General features: G+C 31.8%; 1 protein-coding gene across 1 annotated transcript in view; it reads left to right on the top strand.

Moving 5' to 3' along the window:
• Positions 1-17,186, top strand: part of LOC111634959 (protein sprint-like) — an 88,763-nt gene extending 71,577 nt beyond the window's left edge. Inside the window, exons 11-16 of the mRNA XM_023379811.1 lie at positions 730-886; positions 1,144-1,172; positions 1,612-1,859; positions 6,782-6,917; positions 14,303-14,377; positions 14,451-17,186. Of these exons, the coding sequence (XP_023235579.1) occupies positions 730-886; positions 1,144-1,172; positions 1,612-1,859; positions 6,782-6,917; positions 14,303-14,377; positions 14,451-14,581 (776 nt within the window). The 3' untranslated portion in view covers positions 14,582-17,186. The remainder of the gene's footprint in view (positions 1-729; positions 887-1,143; positions 1,173-1,611; positions 1,860-6,781; positions 6,918-14,302; positions 14,378-14,450) is intronic.
• The last annotated feature ends 3,035 nt before the right edge of the window (positions 17,187-20,221 follow it).

Below are 20,221 nucleotides of genomic sequence, written 5' to 3'. Positions count from 1 at the left end.
GACGAAGGACCTCCTGGTAGTACTCCTTTGCGATGGTTTGGCCTTGTGATGCGTACTCACGACACACCACCCCACGAGAGTCGAAAAAACTGTCAACATGATCTTTGATATTGCTGCGGACCTGCCGCGCTTTTTTTGGCCTCGAGGATCGTCCCCGAAAGCCTGCTGAATCTTGCGAATGGTTTACGCTTGGGCATCGCCAAGATTTTTGGCAAAATTTGATGTAATATCGCTGCTCACGTTGTTCAGTCATTTTTCAGCTTAGTGGAATCCGACGAGAGCGCACTACATGACCTCACTCATAGGCCGATTGCCAGCGACTGACGCTTCCTGCAGGCGGGAAAAAATTCACAGCTGTGCATGACTGTCCCCTCCACAACTCCACCGAAGGAGGCCTCTCGCGCATCATTGGTTTACGCGGTAAAAAGAAAGGTCCGATACTTTTTGAACAGACCTTGTATAGTAATTCTGTAAATTATGTTTCGAATCTATAAGTATTTCTCTATTCCTTGTAAAATACTGACTTGAATTTGAATTACAGTGTATTTGGAATCTAAAAATGCTTATTTTACAGTACTTAAAATGCTAATTTATACATATATTTGAAAATCCAAATGAGGTCCAGCCCCAATTAGTCTGGATTTTCAATGTTTTACTGTATTTGTATTATCAAATAATTCAAGTCAATATCTATGTAAATATTAAGTGATGATAATATGTTTTTTTAAGAAAGAGATTTTGAAACTGAAGTTAACACTTTCTTGTTTCAGTTAAGACCAAATGAATTTTTGAATATAGATGCTATTACTGAAGGTGCACTACATAAACTTGTGATAAAGCCTCTTAAAAGTTTTATTTATCAACTCTTTGTTAATGAATATACTAGGTAACTTTCCAATTCAATTTTTGTTATCCACAAGTAGAATTTAGTTTAAATGAAANGAAATTTTTGTCATTTTATTTGAAATATATATTAATTTTCTTTGATGAAAATGTAGGAAAACGTAGTATCTATCATTACAGCAACAAACATGTAAACTTTGTTTAATAATACCTTAATTTTTGGTAGTTGATGGCAAAAAAGTGGACATATACGAACCTTAATGCTTAGAAGGGAAATCCCTCCAAAAAAATAACGGGTAGCACTTCATCGGATGATTCTTCGAGTCAAAGTCGAAACCCACCAGTGGCTAAGTGGTCTTCGTACCTTGAACACGGGGAGTTCGTTCGTGGGTTCGCACCTCGCTCAGATGGGCTGGCCATGAGTTTTCCGGGATTTCTCCACGTCTGTAACGCCTAAATAGGGCCAGTTTCCCTTAAAAACACCTCCCAGAAGGCATTCCCTCTAGTCAGATCGCCCAAGTGTTGCGTTGCCATAATTTAACAAAGAAACAAACTCTTTCCGTAAGGAACAAGAAATTGATCTAAAGTTGATTGTCTTACTCTTTTAATCAAAATTTTTCTCAAATGCGATAGCGNTTTTACAAATTTAAAAGTGCATAATATAATTTTAAAATAAAGAATATTTATTTATAATATATTTGTGAATATAATTGCTTTATTAGAGATATGATTGCTTAATTATTACTAATATATGATGATTTTTTTAAGATTTCCTGCCAATATTTATCTATGTTCTTGTACAATGTGGAATTATTGCTGCTGAAATAGAAGCAGATTACATGTGGGGTCTGCTTCATCCCTCTCTCTTATCCGGTGAAGGTGGATACTATCTTACAACACTCAGCAGTGCCGTCCATGTGTTGAAAAACTTTCAGACATGTAACCAAGATGCTAGTCAAACTCATTCTCCTTCATTTACATCAACTACCCAAATGTTTGACAAATCTCCTAAGCAGGTATAATTTCTAAACAATAACATACAATAAATCTTATGTTGTTTAAAATAAACGTTCATACATAATTTATTACTAATTATAAAAAACAGTTTTCTATAAAGCTAACATAATAAGCTTAAAAATTATTTTATTTTGTAAATTTCAGTTTATTTGTTTATGTTGTATTTTATGACATATAAGATGCACTTTCTTTCAGCACTTAATATTCAGGAAAAAGTAGTGTATTTATCTGTATCCTTTTGAAGTTCATTTGAAGAATTCATCAGCCTGTGGGGAGATTGCAGCTTCACATATAAGATGTGGGGCAAATTTTTTTTTGTATAAAAGTTGCATCTTATGTACTGTAAAATACAGTAAATATTTCATATAANCTGTGGAGATATTTATCATGGTAGTAACCAGATCTAAGTATGATACTGGCTCGGATGTCACCCAGGTTAACAAGGTCCATGTTTGTGGGTTAGGCAGAGGCTCACATTTGAAAAATAGGCCACAGTCCCCCTTGGTTACTTGTGGCAAAAGCAGCGCTGGCTCAAGCTAGGCTCTACTGCAATGCCCTCAACTGAAGTGAGGAACCTTCTGTGGCAATGCATTTCATCCGTTGGCTGGTAAGCCACGCACCAGGTGTCACCCGACCATGAAAAAAATAAAAACTTAAACAAACCATTACAATATTTTTCAACAATAAATCAGTTACGCTTGAAGCCATTTTAATCAAGTTATCTATATTAAATAATTTAATTTTATAGAATCTCTTCTGAATCGTATGGTCGCACTAAAGTTATTTCTGACAATTTGTTTATCAGTTGCTTTGTGTGAGAGGAGTTTCAGCAAACTAAAATTAATTAAAAATTACTTGCAGGCAACAATGACCCAAATAAGACTTAACAATCTTGGCACAATAGAATACAAGTTAACACAAAATATAAATTTTGAAGATGTAATTTTTGAGTTTGCAGCTGTTAAAGCTAGAAAGAAGAGCATTTAAGTGTTTGTACATAACATGTATATGAGAGTATATTAATTCTACTCTCGTTCTTCTTTTGCCATGCCCAACTTTCACTTTCATACATCAATGTGAAAGAATGTTTAATAAAACTGTACCCTTATTATCATAATATTGTAACTTGATAATTAATGACTCTTATTTGTATTAATTAAATAAAATCATACTTTATGTTTATCAGAATTTTATTAATTTTAACAGTTTTCATTCTTGAGGTGACACCACGATATCTGCACTGGGTGCTACCCATGCTAGCTACGCCACTGGCTCTCACTTATATTTCAGGAAACACTCATTAAATATACAGGTACAGATCCCATACAAAGACCACAAATACTAAAAATCAACGCTTCACTAAATTATGTAAATACAGTAATACCTCGACTTACGCTACCCCGACTTACGCAAACCTGGAGTTACACGATTTTCAAATCTCATCAATTCGTCTTTTGTTTGAGCGCCAAGCAACTCTCAATTACTCAATCCCCCCACACTATTGTTCGGCTTACATGTTCAGACATGTCACGTGGAATCGACACATTGCCACAATTTATTTTGTGTTATTTATTTCTGTGTTTGTTATATCTACGGAGATTTGAGAGACTCTATGTGGTAATTTCTTGTAACCGCGACCGAATCAAAAGATGAGATAAGATTAACGAGAACATTTATTAGCTTACATACATCCAACTTGGGTTTTACACAAATTGCGAAATTATACCCCGACTTACGCGAATTTGACTTACGCGGTTATTGCTCGGTCCCACCTATCACGTAAGTTCGGGGTATCACTGTACTCATTTACTACCATACTACATTCATTTAATTTCTACTCTCTTAGATATTCACACATTAGTTTATGCTGGGGCAGTCATAGTGGTGATACACCATGGACTGAAAATACAATCACAGACAGACACACACGAAACACAATTGTATCACAAGCCTGCTTGTCAGAGAAGAATAGAAACACAAATAAATGATTAGGCAATTAGGCAGACTGACACAATACACTAAAAACAACATAACAGCCAAATTAAAGAAATACAATATTTTTTACAATAAAATTTTGTGTGTTTTGATTTTCTTGTAAATCAAAACACACACAAAATGAACATCACAACACACACATTACAGAATATATTGATACTCTAAAACAAAAACTCACAGCTAAAGCACATAGACTCAAACGATACAAAACATGTTCACTACAAAAACAAAAAAATAAATTATTTACAAACAATGAAAAACTTTTACAGACAAATCAGTACCAAAACAAACACTGATACACAGCACAGTTGCACACCAACAGAAGAAGAACTCACAACGTATTGGTCTTCTCTTTGGTCCAGTGCTGTTACACACAATGCTGATGCAGGCTGGATCAAGGAGGAGAACAAAAACTTGCACTACATACCAACTATGCCCTGTGCTGAAATAAACGTACACGGCATCTGCTACGCTGTTAACAGAACACACAACTGGAAGACACCTGGTGTAGACAACATTCACAATTTCTGGTACAAACCATTTACATCACTGCATCAGGAACTATCTAAACACCTAACACACATCATCATCAATCCACAAGACGTGCCAAAATTTCTTACTCGGGGCATCCATCACTTACATGAAATCTAAAAACAACAATACCATAGATCCCATACAATACAGACCAATTACATGTCTTCCAACACTCTACAAATTATTGACATCCTGTATCACAAACAAAATATACAAACATGTTGAAGAACACGACATTCTTACAGAACAACAAAAAGATTGCCATAGAAATCACAGAGGATGCAAAGAACAGTTACTCATAGATTCAGTCATTCTACAGCAAGCACACAAACAACACAGAAACATACACATGGCATATATAGACTACAGAAAAGCATTTGACAGTATTCCACACAGTTGGCTGCTACATATTCTACACATGTACAAAATACATCCATCATTCATTGCATTCTTCCAAAACATTGTGCAGTACTGGAGAACAACACTACATCTCAGGGTTAGTAACATTTCCATACAAACAAACCAAATATTCATCAGATGAGGAATTTTTCAAGGAGATTCCTTGAGTCCTCTCTGGTTCTGCTTAGCCCTGAACCCATTATCCAACATGTTAAACAACACACAGTCTGGTTACAGTATTAGACATGAAAAAACAATACAGTTTACACTGTCACATCTCATGTACATGAACAACATAAAACTTTATGAATCAACACAAAAAAACTTCATCAAATCCTACAAATCACACATTTATACACCAAGGACATACAAATGGAGTTTGGCTTAGACAAATGCAAAACACTTCACATAGAAAAAGGAATCCTGAAGAAAGAAGATTTTACACTTGGAAATGGAGATGTTATTGAATTTATGGAAAAGATTGAGTTCAGGATTCCAACAAGCCAAACTAACAGAACATATACAAATAAAGCAAAGATTAATTAAAAATACCGAAGTACGTTCAATGTTATTCTCAGAACACAGTTAAAGCAATAAACACATATGTTGTCCTAGTACTCACTTATCCTTTTTAGTTATACATTGGACTCACACAGATCTTGAGCAACTCCAAAGGAAAACAAGAACAACACTTACTAAGCATAAACAACATCATCCTAAATCTGCCATAGAAAGATTAACCCTTCCGCGTAAAGATGGCGGACGTGGCTCGATCGACATAGTAAACCTTCACTACAAACAAATACAGATACTGCAAGAGTTTTTCTACAAAAAAAACAAGAAACACAATTACATAAAGCAGTAACTCTAGCATACTCAAATAACACACCATTAAATTTACACTCACAACATATAAAAAGCATAGACACCATCAAGCAATCGTGGGCTCAAAAGGCACTCCGTGGCAGGCATCCTTATGAACTGGCCCAGGATTTTGTTGACAAAACTGCATCAAACAGCTGGTTAGATCGGGGATGTCTCTTTGGGAAGATGGAAGGATTCATGATTGCCATGCAGGATCAGGTCATAAATACTAAAAACTAAGAAAACAGATACTCAAAGATACAACACTTACAAATGACACATGCAGAAAATGTCACATCATGCCAGAAACAATACAACACATTACTTCTGGTTGCAAGCTCTTGGCACAGACAGATTATTTACACAGACATAATCAAGTAGCAAATATAATACACCAAGAGCTTGCAAAGAAGCACAAATTATTAGACATCCATGAACCACACTACAAATACATTCCACAGACAGTGGAATGTATTTGTAGTGTTGGAAAACAATATGCACAAAATGTACTAAGACAGAGCCATAATCAAAGATAAAACATTTTACCACAACAGATCAGACATCACACTTATTGACAAACACAATAAAATCACATACATTATAGACATATCCATTCCAAACACTCACAATGTACAAAACACATTCACTGAAAAAACTAGCAAGTATACAGAATTCGCCCAGGAAATAAAGCATCTGCAGAAGATGGAAAGAGTGCTTATTGTACCTGTCGTTCTCTCCTGTACAGGTGTGATACCACACACACTACACAAAAGCCTGGGAACATTACAATTGAGTAGAAATACATACATCACACTACAGAAGGCCACTATATTGAATACATGCCACATTGTTAGGAAATTCCTGAATACAGACACTGACACACTTATTTAATTTTAATTTTTGGTTGCTATGCCTTGTCTCTGGTCCGGCATAGTACACAGCCACCAGTATCAACTAAGTATAATCCACTAAATACTGTATAATAATAATATAAAATGTCAATAGATAGCATAAATATGATTACCCATTTATCAGAATGAATTATGTTTAGGTTATTGATAAAATATATAAATTCAATATTACAATATGTTGAAGCTTATAATCAATAATTTCTTATAACATTTTTTAGTCACCACTGGAATCCCGTAAGCCAAGCATAGCTGATCTTCAAGGCTTTATGAAAATAGTTATTCCAGATGAATTAACTGGAAGTATTATATCAAAAACTTTTCCTGTCAGACCAAATATGACTACAAAAGAAGTTTGTAAGTAATTACAATTAATATATTTCTTCATTTATTATTTTTAGCTTAGTAAATTCTTTAGCTGTGTAGGGTGTGTAGAAGGTTAAAATAATTTATTATATAATTTAATTAAGAAAAACTTATAAAATTAATAATTTATAAGTTTAATTACTAAATAAATCTTAATAATTAAAGAATAAAAGTAAATATATTTAACTATTAAACTTAATATTTTATTTACTAGTTAAACATATTCACTTTTATTGTTTTAATTAATTTACAGTTATAAATATATAAGAAAATAATGATTAACCTATAGTGAATAAATTACTTCTTGATAAATATTTAGATAAAGACAAAATTATCATCAATTTAATGTAGAAAAATTTTCAAAAAAGTATTTCCTGTTAAGATGAAGAAATGTCTACATTTTGTGAGAATGCATTATAAAACTTTTAATTTATTATATTTTTGAAATTATGTGGACCAAAACTTGTGGAATTATATATGAAAAATATCAATATGAAAGTTGTAAATCAAACAGCTATAGTTTTTATGGAATACTATGTAGATGACATTATTCTTACTTATTATGTAAATAAGTTAAATATAGATGAAATAATATTATCTCAAATTAATAGTTACTTAAAATCTTAAGTAATATGCTTGTTATAATATTTGACACAATACGAGATATAAATTTTTGGTACAAGCTTTTATTTATAGAAGACAATGATAAATGCCAAGTTAATTCATATACAGTGGGTGATCGGTTAACGAACAGATCAGACAGTGAACAAATCGGATAACGAACACTTTCGTGAAAGATTTTTATGTTCGGATAACAAACATCCCACAGAACAAACACGAGAAGAAGCGACGTAAAATAACAAATACCGATTGGACTTTCCTTGTCTTCGGGCAACAATTCGAAACTTTTTGAAGTGTGGGAGACGTCGACATCGACGCTCAAGCTGGTATATACCGATCGGATAGTATTCCTCCGAACTTTAAAGCTCTCCCTTATAATTCCAGCCTTTTATTTTTATGACAAAATAATTCTTTTATGTATTTGCGAGACTGTCGTGTAGGCACTCGTTAAGTTTTGCGTCTGTTTTTTTGTAAGGTGAGAGTATAATAGCAAAGGTAAAGAGTGGGCAGAAGATGCCTAATGTTGCTGGGCAGTATGGCGTGAACAGGTCTACAGTAGGCTGCAGTTCATTTTTTTAAGAAAAATACTATATAATCAAGAAGACTCAAGCAGTTAAAGGAGTAACAAAAATTACATNCAAGCAGCTAAACGAGTAACAAAAATCACATCTGAGAAATATAGAACATCGAAGAGTTCATAATGGAACCTGAAACGGATCTGACGACAGAAGAATGCCATGAACTCTTGAATGAAGAACACCAAGAAACTCGGCGAGATATGTTTTCTTCTGAAAAAGAGGATTAATGCCGATATCTGTTATTAAAGATCCTTTGAAGAAGTGTGAGGATGTCAGAACAACGGTCTTAGAATGGCATCCAAACCAGGTTGAGCCTTGGGGATTTCTACAATTGCAATGCTATTAATTACTTACGAAAAATCCTGAAGAAGAGAGAAAAGCAATCGACATTAGACAGATTCTTTAATCCTTTCAAACTGAAAAAACATGACTAATAAAAACGCAAGACTGTACGTATGTATTTTTATTATTACATATAAATAAACGTAGTAAGAAAGTATATATTTTTTATTTTGGGGGTCTCCAGAACGAATTAATTAAATTCCCATTAAAACCTATGGTAAATCAATAATCGGTTAACGAACAATTTGGATAGCGAACAAAGTCTTGGAACGGATTATGTTCGTTAACCGATCACCCACTGTAATGGCTCAAAAGTCCCACTTATAATTTAAGAACAAAATAAAGTATTTTTTTATTAATTTCAAAAGCTGCTGATTTTTAAGGTCATCCAAGATCAAAAATTGTCCTCTGTATACTCTATAAACTTGATTATTAGTTCTATCTTCCTGTCTCTAACAATTTCCTAGAAAAAACTACTGAATGCCACCAGTGAATCACCCAATATGTGTGTATGTATGTAAAGGAATAAGTATTGAAAAATCAAAGTTTTATCTGTGACATATGATCTGTATTCTGCAAATCATATATGTTTACCATCTCACTCCAGAAAACCAGAAGTGTTTCCACTATTTTTTTCTCTCACTTCAAAGATTTAATCAAGGATTTAAAGTACAGCACACTGATTTAAAACATGGTCATAATCTGCATATATTCTGATAGTAGTTATATATTTATTAAATACTTTCCTAATTAGTTTTTTGTTTATAGTTGTTTAAGATGAAAATGATATCTATTCTGAACAATAATAATGGCAACGCATCCCTTACAGTGCTTTTCTGTTTTATCTTTAAAAAAATTAAAGTAAATTTTTAAAGTAATTTTTTAATTAAAATGTTTACATTATATAAATTTTACTAAATATTCAACTTACATATAATCAATCAATGCAATTAATTTAAAATAATTTTTTGTTTTATTAACACATACTGATTTCTAAATATCCTTATGTAATTAAAATGAAGCAATTCACATTTAAACATAAAAGGAATGTAGTACAGAATATATATCTACATGATATATATTCTGTATAGGGACATGGTTACACTGTGTGCCTACTAGTATATCAATATATAAGACAATTAGTGAGATGGCCCATTTCATTTCATTATAGATACTAGAAGTGGGCAATTTAGTTCTTCTGGAATTGGAATTGTTGGAAAAGTTCTTTGGAACTGCCTAGAATGTGTTTTATGAAATACGATCAATGAATATAAAAAAATTATTTCTTTTTATATGAAAATGGAATAGCATATAATGGAAAAGTGAAACATGAAATCATATTACTCTCAAAAGTGTAGCAGTAAATAAAATGTTGTCTGTTTGCAATTTATGTTTATGCCATAATTATAAATTTATATATTTATATATATAAAATAATAATTCTTGCATGATGTCTGTCTATTTGCTGTCTCTTCTTAACTTTTTGATCAATCTGCACCAAATTTTTCGTACTTATTCTCTAGAGCCCTAGGCTTTCATAAAACTGCAACATCCTACTCCTTTCTTGATTTTTTCTCATTGATACTTCATGATAAACATAACAATGGAAAGTAAAATAACCAAACTTTTAATATGGTTTCTGTTCATTGTTTGTTCTTTTTATTTTTGGTCCAGGCAATGCCAAGCATTTCTGTTAGTATACAAAAAAACGTGTATAAAGTGGAATTGCACAGTACTGAATTTTTCCCCATTTTGACATGTTTCTGTTTGGAACAGACTTTTAATATTTTTGTTTTTTCCTCTTATTTTTTAATCCTTTAAAATGTACCAGATAAATGTCACACAGTTACACTTATTTTTTGAAGTGAAATTACATGTGTAAGAAATATTTTATTATTATGTTTAATCTAAATTAATCTGAAGTGATTCATGTAAAGATGGACGTATTCAAATGCAAGAATTGAGAAGTATTCAATTCTTGCAGTAAAAAATTCTTGTTCTCAAGAACTTGTGTTAAGATCCATAGAGTGAACAAGTCAATTTGAGTACCAAGAACTAGTGTCTTGCTCTGCTACCAGAAATTCTTATTGCATTACAATAATACAGAGACTGTTATTCTCTGATCTGATATCTTGGGGAATTTTAATACTCTAATTTTTATAATTACTAATTATTAATTTTTATATTTACTAGAAATGTTAAGCAATTTGTTCTTGAATGTTTTGTACTAGTTACTTACTAACTATTCAGTACAAGGCAAACTGGTAGCATGTGTTATCTTATTCTCATAGTTTTCAATGAATTACATTCATTGCTTGGTTTTGAAATATCAGTTCTTAAACTCATTTGAGTTTTGAAAGTTCTTGATTCTTAAAAGTCTTAATTGGAATTAACTAAGGGCAGAAAAGGCCTTTATTAGTCTTTTATTCTGATAATTTTAATAAATTAATTAATAAAGATTAATTAAGGCCTTTTAATAATTAATAAAGGTCTTTTCTGTTCTTTTATCACATAACCTTTATTTCTCTGACAAGGTTTGAAATTGTTCTCATAATGCAGGTTGTCTCACTCTGTGGTGACCATTATACAGAAGACAATTTTTTGCAGTTGTCTGAGTCTAATTTTTCACTTTATTCTGGTTAAGTTAGGTTTTTTTCATACTCAAAAATCTCTTCTGTTTCTATGTTGGACAGATTTCTGGCTTATACAGTAGAACCTCGAAAACTCGGCCTAATGTGGACCGAAGGGTGGCCGAGTTTGTGAAAATGCCTGGTTATCGAAAATGGGGTTAAAAAAAATAAGTACGAGTGTTTCCTCAGAAAATACTGTACTGTACTTGTATGTATTGTTTACTTGAGAATACAACAGAGAATAAACTGCCCAAATACCCTTAAACAAAGGAAAACTACGTAGTTTATGAAGGCATAGAGCCTTTACTACATGAAAATGAAAATTAATGAATACACTGTGTACAGTAATTTACCTGACAACACAGACCTCAGAAAAATACTTTATGAGAGCTTTTATACTTTTATAAAGCTGTCTATAATGAAAATTAATTAACTAAGGATTTTTTGCCCTGCCAGGGTGTGGCCGAGTTATTCGGAGTGCCGGGTTATCGAGAGCCGAGTTTTCGAGGTTCTACTGTAGTAAAATTTGACTTTGAAAATTTTTGTTTCAAATTTTTTTCCATTTAGGAAGATTTTTATTTTATTGGGCTGCAATCTGAATAAATGTTGACCTGTAAATTCCCACTGTCATCCATCTGTCCATTCTTAATCTCAAGAACGATGTTAGATAGATGAAATTTAGGACCAAATATGGAAAGCTTAGGTGCAGGAGGCCCCAATTAACTATATACAAACTTCTAGTCTGGACCAAAAATCACGTAAATTCAATTTAAAAAGATATCCCTATGCAAATTACTTAAGACTTCTAAAATTCTATTCTGGCAGAGATTTGTAAAAATTTAAGAAATTGCTTTCTTTAAAGAGATTTAATAAAAATCATTTGCAACACAATTTATAAATTCTAGTTGACTTTTTAAAAGTTTATATACTTTGAACTAGTTTGAATGTTATTGATAAAATATGTCAATAAAAACAAGCTATGCTGGCAGAAATTGAAAGTGTTACACCCGCCCAATATTGTTGAAGACATATGAAATTGGGACAAAGGAATCTCTTTTTGAAGAGTATTGAATGATCAAAAATTAAATGAAGTATATATCACTGTATGTACATACAGTGGTATGGAAATTATGGAGACATTTGTTATGCAAAATTGCTATAGTGTTTAGTTTATATATAAGTTGTGAATTGTGTTATGGAACATGACTTTTTTTGGTCCACATGTTGTTGGTGACCAGCTATGTCATATTGATGAGTGAGAACTCCATACACCCAAATGTCTGACTTTGAAAGAGGTTGGATAATTGGCATGTCAGAAATGGGAGCATCATATCGTGAAATTGCCCGAAGGGACTGGCTATAGTGCAATGTCAGTGCAAAGAGTGGTCACGTGGTGGATGCAGGAAGGGTCCAGTACTCGTAGGCCTGGCACAGGTCCATACAGAAGGACGATGCCATGTGAAGACCACCATATTGTGTGGATGGCAGTTGCTGATAGAAGTCCGATGGCAGCCCATATCCGAGCAGTAGTTACTGCCAGAGTCACCCACAGACAATTGTAAACCGATTGCTTGATGCTGGGCTGAGATCTTGGACCCCCATGCAATGTATTTCCTTAACCAGATTTCATTGCCAACAATGGCTAACATGGTGTGCACTAGATGTAATTGGATGCATGAATAGCATACATTTGTTTTTAGTGATGAATCTCTATTCTGTTTAGGCAAATGTGATAGTCGGCAACATGTCCACTGGCATACTGGAGAAAGAGCCCACCCTGATGTGATTTCAGAATGCCATCAGGTCCAACTCCTGGTGTCATGGTTTGGGGAGCAATCAGTTACGACAGCAGGACCAAGTTGATGGTTGTTGAAGGCATAATGACCACCCAGCAGAGTGATCCACTCAGTAGTCATACCTTTCATGAACACCACCCAAAACGGTATCTTCCAACAAAATAATGCCCGTTCTCATGCTGCTGCTATCACATGACAGGCCTTGCAAAGTGACGCAATCATGGATTGGCCCGCCCAGTCTCCAGATTTATCCCCTATAGAGCATGTCTGGGATGCTAAGAGTAGACAGATCATGTCTCAGCCATCCAGCACGCACTGTACAACAACTAATTGCACAAGTTGTGCAGGCATAGAGAGATATGCCCCAACAAGACATTCAAGCACTTATTGATTCAATGCCTGCAAGGATCCAAGAGTTTATCCATGCTCAAGGTGGGCATTCCTCTTATAGAAACATGTACCAAATAGCAATAAAACTTTGCGTAATTCATTTCATTTTGTGTTCATTTCTTCTGGTATGCCCTGTATATGTTCACCAAGTTTCGTGAATTTCTATCAATTCCATCTGGGTGTAACACTTTCAATTTCCACCAGTGTATGTGGGTTGGATAAATATGCTTTGAGGGCTCCTGATTTATAACATTTATAATTGTATTATATGCTAAACCAATATTCAAAAATTAAATACAGTATTGAATTTATTTACAGTGTTAAATAATTTTATATTGTTAATTTGAATGAAATATATTACAGTAGAGCATCAATTATCTGAATGTCGATCAACTGAAACATCAATTAACCGAAAGCTTTCCAGTCGGCAAATTTAAATTTCCGCTAGTGCTGTGGTGCTGCAATCTTTGGCTATGTCTTGGGCTACTCCAATATTATTTTTGTTGGTGTGCGTGTTTTAGCTGGCAGCACTGGTGCGACCATGAAAGGGTACTTAAGGACGTGCCAGGATTTGAATGAATTTCAACATGGGATAGGTTAATATATTTTTTCGTACATAATCGGTTATCTAAAAAATCAATTTTCCAAACAACCCCAGTCCCCAATTGATCTGGATAATCGATGCTCTATTGTACTTTCAAGTAGAAAAGTTTTTTGTTTTACTAAAAGTGATTCTAATAAAGATAATATTTAAAGAAGCATAGTCAGTTTTTGATGAATATTATAAAAAAGTGAAGATAATGATTTTCCATTTTGTATACATACATAATAATTTTATTTATTTGTGAAAACTTCACTTCAACTTCATGAATTGTACTATGATCTTCATTTAGTTAGAAATATTTTTTCTGTATTTTTTTGTTTATTTAAATTATAGAAAAACTTCTTAATTATAAAAAGTTGAATTAAAAATATAATCAACATATACATAAATTATTTTATTATTATTTTCTTTGTAGGTAAAATGATTGCACATAAGTTTAATATAACTAATCCACAAGATTATTGTCTCTTCAAATTAGTAAAGGGGGAAGGTAAGTATAAAATTTGAAATTAAATAATAATGTTTAAAAATATGTATATATAACACATTTTTCATTTCTGTAGAAACACAGTTAGGTGACAATGAGTGTCCTCAAACTGTGAAAGAAGAATTATCTGTAAGTGGAGCAGAATGTGCATTTGCTTATAAAAGATGTGATGCTAAATTTGTCTGGCCTCTTCTGGAAAGCAGCTGAACAAACTTGGAGCATCTCATAATTGCAAAAATTGAAGCTGAAGTCAAATTATAAATATGCATTTTGAGCAATGTATAGTTAATGTGTTTAAATATTAATTTGATTGTCAGTTTTCTCTTAATCCATATTAATTTTGGAAACAGTGAATACTTTGACATAAATACAAAAAAGTATCACTATGTCTTTCATACAGTTTATTCTAAAACAACCAAAAAAATTCGAATTTTCATGAAAATATATGCCATATTACAGTCTAATTCAGCAACTGTGGAGTGCAAGAAATGTATTTTAGAAAATGTTTTGAAATTAGGGAAATATGTGTTTTGCATAACAAAGTAAATGATTATTGCAGTGACAAAAATAGATGCTTGATAGTTCATGAAATTTTATATAAATCATTCTCTCTTTATTCCAAATTCCTTCCTTCCAATATATCTTTTAATTTTTTTCTTCTACATTAGAATTGTAGTCTCCTAAATGTAAAATATAAATTTATATTTTCCATGCAATGGCATTATCCCATTTGTAATAAATTTTTCAATGGGAAAAACTATTTCCAATGATAATAGTATCCAAAAAATGTAATTCATAGAAATGTAACTATTTCATTTTTAAAAAGTTTGAAAAGTTGTGAAATTTTTAAATAAGATTTGTTTTGAAATGCAATATACATACATACTTTTTTTAGATGAATATCCATTTCTTCATTTGAATTACCTCAATTTTATAATTACATTAATTGTTTAGATTTAACTGATAGATTTTTTAATATTGTTATTTTTACTCTATTTAAAAACAATGTTCAGAATACAGTATTATGACCATTTGGTCAAAATTAATGTATTAAATTCAAAATATAGCACATATTTTATTTACGTGTTCCTTGCAGATGTTTTCTATCATGAGCATTTGTTTAAATCCTTTTTTAAATTGCATTAGCCTGATAATTAGTACTTATTTTAATTTTGAAAACAATACAGTTTCTCACAGTAATAATAACAACAACAATATTAACAAATGCAATTTTGTTTGGGACCATTTTATATTTATAATTGATACATTAATGTATTAATGAATTTATGTATCAAAACTATGAAGAAAAATGTGGTCAAATTGATGTAGTGTTTCCCATTTAATATCTAACCACAGAAGTAGTAAAAGTGTTAAAATACTTTTCTTATGTGGTGACATTCCACTTACTAGTCTAATGTGTACTTAATATATGTTATATTTTGCAAGTTTAATTTAATTGACAGTTTTAAAATTTAACAGAAGTTTTGTAACTGTCTCATAGGTTTACTTATATGTATGTGTGTATGTATATTCTACATATGCATACATATGTATATTCTTTCTTGGGATAACTTTTTTTATATTAAAAAATTATTTGTAGAGAATTTGAATAATGTAATGTGTATTTATATGAAAAATTGTCTTGTGTAAAGTAATGCATTCCACTTTTCTAACAACATATTGGCAAATGGATCAAAGCATTGTGAACTTTTTCTAATTTCAAAAGTATTACTCAAATAAACAGTAATTATTATAAATGGTGCTCATATTAATTTTGTCACAAGCAGTACAAGATATAGTACTTAAATAATCAAAGAGCACAATAATCAGATATACAGTACTTCAGTAAGTAATTCTTGTATGAAACCACACTGTCGAAGTTTGTAAGAAAATAAAAACTTTTGTTAATTTTTGCACACACTTTTATGTAAACATTTATTATACAACACTATAGGAACTGTGATTGAAAACACTAGCAAGGTGCCAAATCACTATAGCTCTTGCAGTTTACGATGCAACTGGTGATGGATATCACTGTTCTCATCCTTTATAAATACCACAATTTTTCAGTATCATGCATTTTTTTATGTCAAACAAGCAAACAATTTCTTTCTCATAAATTGTAAAATATAAATTTCAGTTCTTACATTTTGCATGATTTTTGTTTCATAAATATCTTCTATTACTGTTTTTAATTTTTTGTGTGTTTTCTTTTGTACATGTTCTGTTTTGCAAAATGTAATCACATCATGTGAATGTCTGTGATATGATATTTGATTAATATGAAAACAAAAAATATATACAGCAAAAAAAAATTTATAAAAAAAATTTATTAACTGCATTAACTGACTAAAATATTCAAAATGAACTATATTAAATATTTATCATCAGAAAAATTTCTCGTTGGATGAACATATACTAAAACAAATAGTAAATATGCATCTTGGCTTGTATTATAACATATTTCCTTGAATGGTTATATACAAACTTTCTATTAAAAAAAATACAAAAAAATTATATATATATATTATATATATTGTAAATGATTCTGTTGCATGTGGAATGATGGTATTTTATTGATTTTTATCAGTATGTATCAAGGCATATCTGAGATTATGTTTAATTTAAATTGGTTATTTGTATGATCGAGATCTTCCTTTATCATGCTCAATCTATGTCGTCCCAAAAGGGACTTTATTATTATTATTATTATTATTATTTAGGAATTATTTTGTACTCCTGTGCAGAGTATAACATCTTGTATATTTTGCAAGCTTTGAAAATATTAAATACTGCCTTATATCATACATGAGAATGAAGTCTGTGGTGTCTTGATATTTGCTTCTTTTTAATAAAATGTGACCACATCCTTGGTATATTTCCATAATTGTCTGATTTAATAAACACATAATCATATATTTACATTTAATTTTTTGTTAGACATTTAAAATCTAAATTTTATTCAAGTATATATTTAAGATTTTCATCTCAAATCTTTAGTGTAAATACCATAAATGTTCATTTCCTATCTGTGCTCTGTTAGATACTACAGAATCAGTTGAAACTAATACATAAGTTGGACTTCATAAAATTTTTAATAAATTGTACAAAATATTACAGAAAACTATACATAATAATATAAATCAAACTTATATAAAGTAACTCAGAAATGTATTGAAAAATGAAAGATAATTTATTGTGTTGTTTCTTAATTTGTTTTTAAATCATATTTGGAAATATTATATATAATTCTTATTTTTATTCATGAATGAGCAGTTATTTATTGTGACATCACTACAATGCCAGGTTCAATTTTAATCATATTTTTAATTTATTTAATTTAAAATATATGCTCTCCACCTCAAATTAGTAGTGACTTGCCCCATACATCATACATATCCTTTAACAATAGAGTCGTACCAGTTATCTATCTAACAACTTTCAGGGGGAAAGTCTTGAATTAAAAATGTGGCCTCCAGTTTGTATCAGAAGTTTGTATATAGTTAGTTAATCGGGGGCCCCTACCAATAAGGTTTCTACAGCTGGTCTTGTCTTTCATCTATCTAACACCGTTCTCGAGATTAAGGAAAGATGGATGGATGGATACAATTTTTTTTCAAATTGCAGCTCAACAATTTTTCACGTTTTAAACAGAAATTTCGCATCATAATTGAAAGCCTGTCATTTTAGAATCGTCTTCACTATGTCCTGGCATTATAAGTATTAACCTATAAACATAATGAACTTCACTTGATTCTCTAAGTGATTGTAATGTTTAAAAACAATGTATTTCTTGCAAATTGCGAAAGAAACAAACAATCAGCTTTGTCTAGAGCAAAGCTGATTGTTTGTTTCTTTCCAAGAAAGAGCCCCAACATGGCGACTGACGCGATGCATCACGGTATCGTGTCTTGACCTTTACGTTTATAAACAATGCCGAATAGGTGTGAAGTAACGCCGCCCTAGCGACGACAAAACTTCCCGTAGGAGGGAGAAAAGTGGAAAGGCTTGTTTATTATTTGTGGGCTGTGCTTTGAACAATTCACCAATTGTTTAATACTGTTTGCGGGAATATTTCAAATGACTAAAACAAATTGAGAAGGAATGTGCATTCTGTATTATTTCAAGATAAAGGTAAGCTTCACAAACTACATTAAATATGATCAATTGATATATATATATATAATTCAAAATTACCAAAGGAGTATATGCTCGATCGAGTAAGAAAATATGTGAAATGTGATGTCCCTGAGGTAATAAATGACAGCGGCCAACGATTGAACATTAACAGTCTCAATTGAACAATCTTGCTTTTAGCCCTTAAAAATGTTGTTTTAATCTTAGTCTATATCAATTAGACACACATACACGAGGGCTTATCACACCGGTGAACGGTAATTAAATTACAAAATCTTTAATGATTATTTACAATAAGATACAGCTCTTTTTGACAATATATTATACAGAACACTTAAAATGCATTTCCGACTCAATACGTCCCTCTTCAGTTAGTGTTCATAAACTTATATAAATCACAAACCATAAATTTATACATCTTACTGAATAGTTCAAGAATATTTCAATAATAGTATCTGAGGAAGTAAATAGATACAAGGTTTAACACATTACACGTTTATTTGACATATATGTATGTACAGAACAGGGCCAAAAGAGAGAGCTGGTGCCCTCGGTTTCTTAGCTTATATATCGGGCAGCCAAGCCCTCGGGAGCTGCTCTCGACAAGTCATGGTGAGATACGACATGACAATGCCAATGGATGTCGACTTGATTTTGCTAAAAATCGGACAGCGTTACACCGCTATTGTTTGGTGCACAACCGGAGAGGCGCCGCCATTTTATTGGCCCGTCGTCTTACGTTCTCGCTCATCGACAGTGTTGCAGGTCGCAATTACTGTTGCCTCTGACTCCAAGTTTCGTTTGTCAAAATTACTACTCTATTGCTCACCCTCCAGACTTTTAATGTCATCTTTCCGGTTTCTCATTGAGAGTGCCTCGTACAATTGTAACACAAAATTGATTTTAAAAAATTAACATTAAATATGACGTAATACAAGAAAACACGTGCAATTATGGCATAACTCTGATAAATGGTGATACTTTTGCGTCTCGGATACGATGGGTCTCTACTCTCGCACAACCCACTTAAAAAAGAAAGGCTCTTTTAGTGTCCCGTAGTAGAACGAGTAAAAAACAAACCCATTGCTGATTTAGCAAGCCCACAATTGGTTGATTGAAAAACTGGTTGACGAAGAGTAATAACTAACAATCTATTTTGAACAAAACTTTTTATTATTTTAAAAAATAACTAAACAAGACAGAAATTGCGTTAAGTATAATAAACACATTTGGTTCTTTCGGCTTGAATTATTCCTAATGAAATTGAAGATAATTATACTGGAGCTAGTGGTTCTCGTCCTTCTAAAACTTCTACAATATTTCTTGCGTTAAATTCGGCTTGTTCAATAATGAGATCCCTTTCGGAACTACCGATGTGAGGAGAAAGAACTGCAACAGAAATTCTAGAATATTTATATACATCTTATATAATTATAATATTTTTGTGTGTTACGTACAGAACACTATCCTGTTATAGTTGCGGAAACTCGGCATATATACGGTAGCACACTATTTTGCGCGGCATACATTATCATTTTAATGTAAATTTTCATTTAAAAACTTATTATTAATTATCAGGGGCGGACTGGCCATGTGGAAAATGTGGAAAATTCCACATGGGCCGTTTTTTTCTAAATATGTACATAACGTACCGTTTGGTTAAGTTTAATTTTAAAAAATTCATTTATTTTTTTGTTAAGTAAGGTAAAT

Source organism: Centruroides sculpturatus, unplaced genomic scaffold, assembly GCF_000671375.1.
Source record: "Centruroides sculpturatus isolate CEXI.00-Female unplaced genomic scaffold, Cexi_2.0 scaffold909, whole genome shotgun sequence".
Taxonomy (NCBI): Eukaryota; Metazoa; Arthropoda; class Arachnida; order Scorpiones; family Buthidae; genus Centruroides; species Centruroides sculpturatus.
Note: the sequence above shows the minus strand (reverse complement) of the source record. Positions and strands in the feature narration are given on the sequence as shown.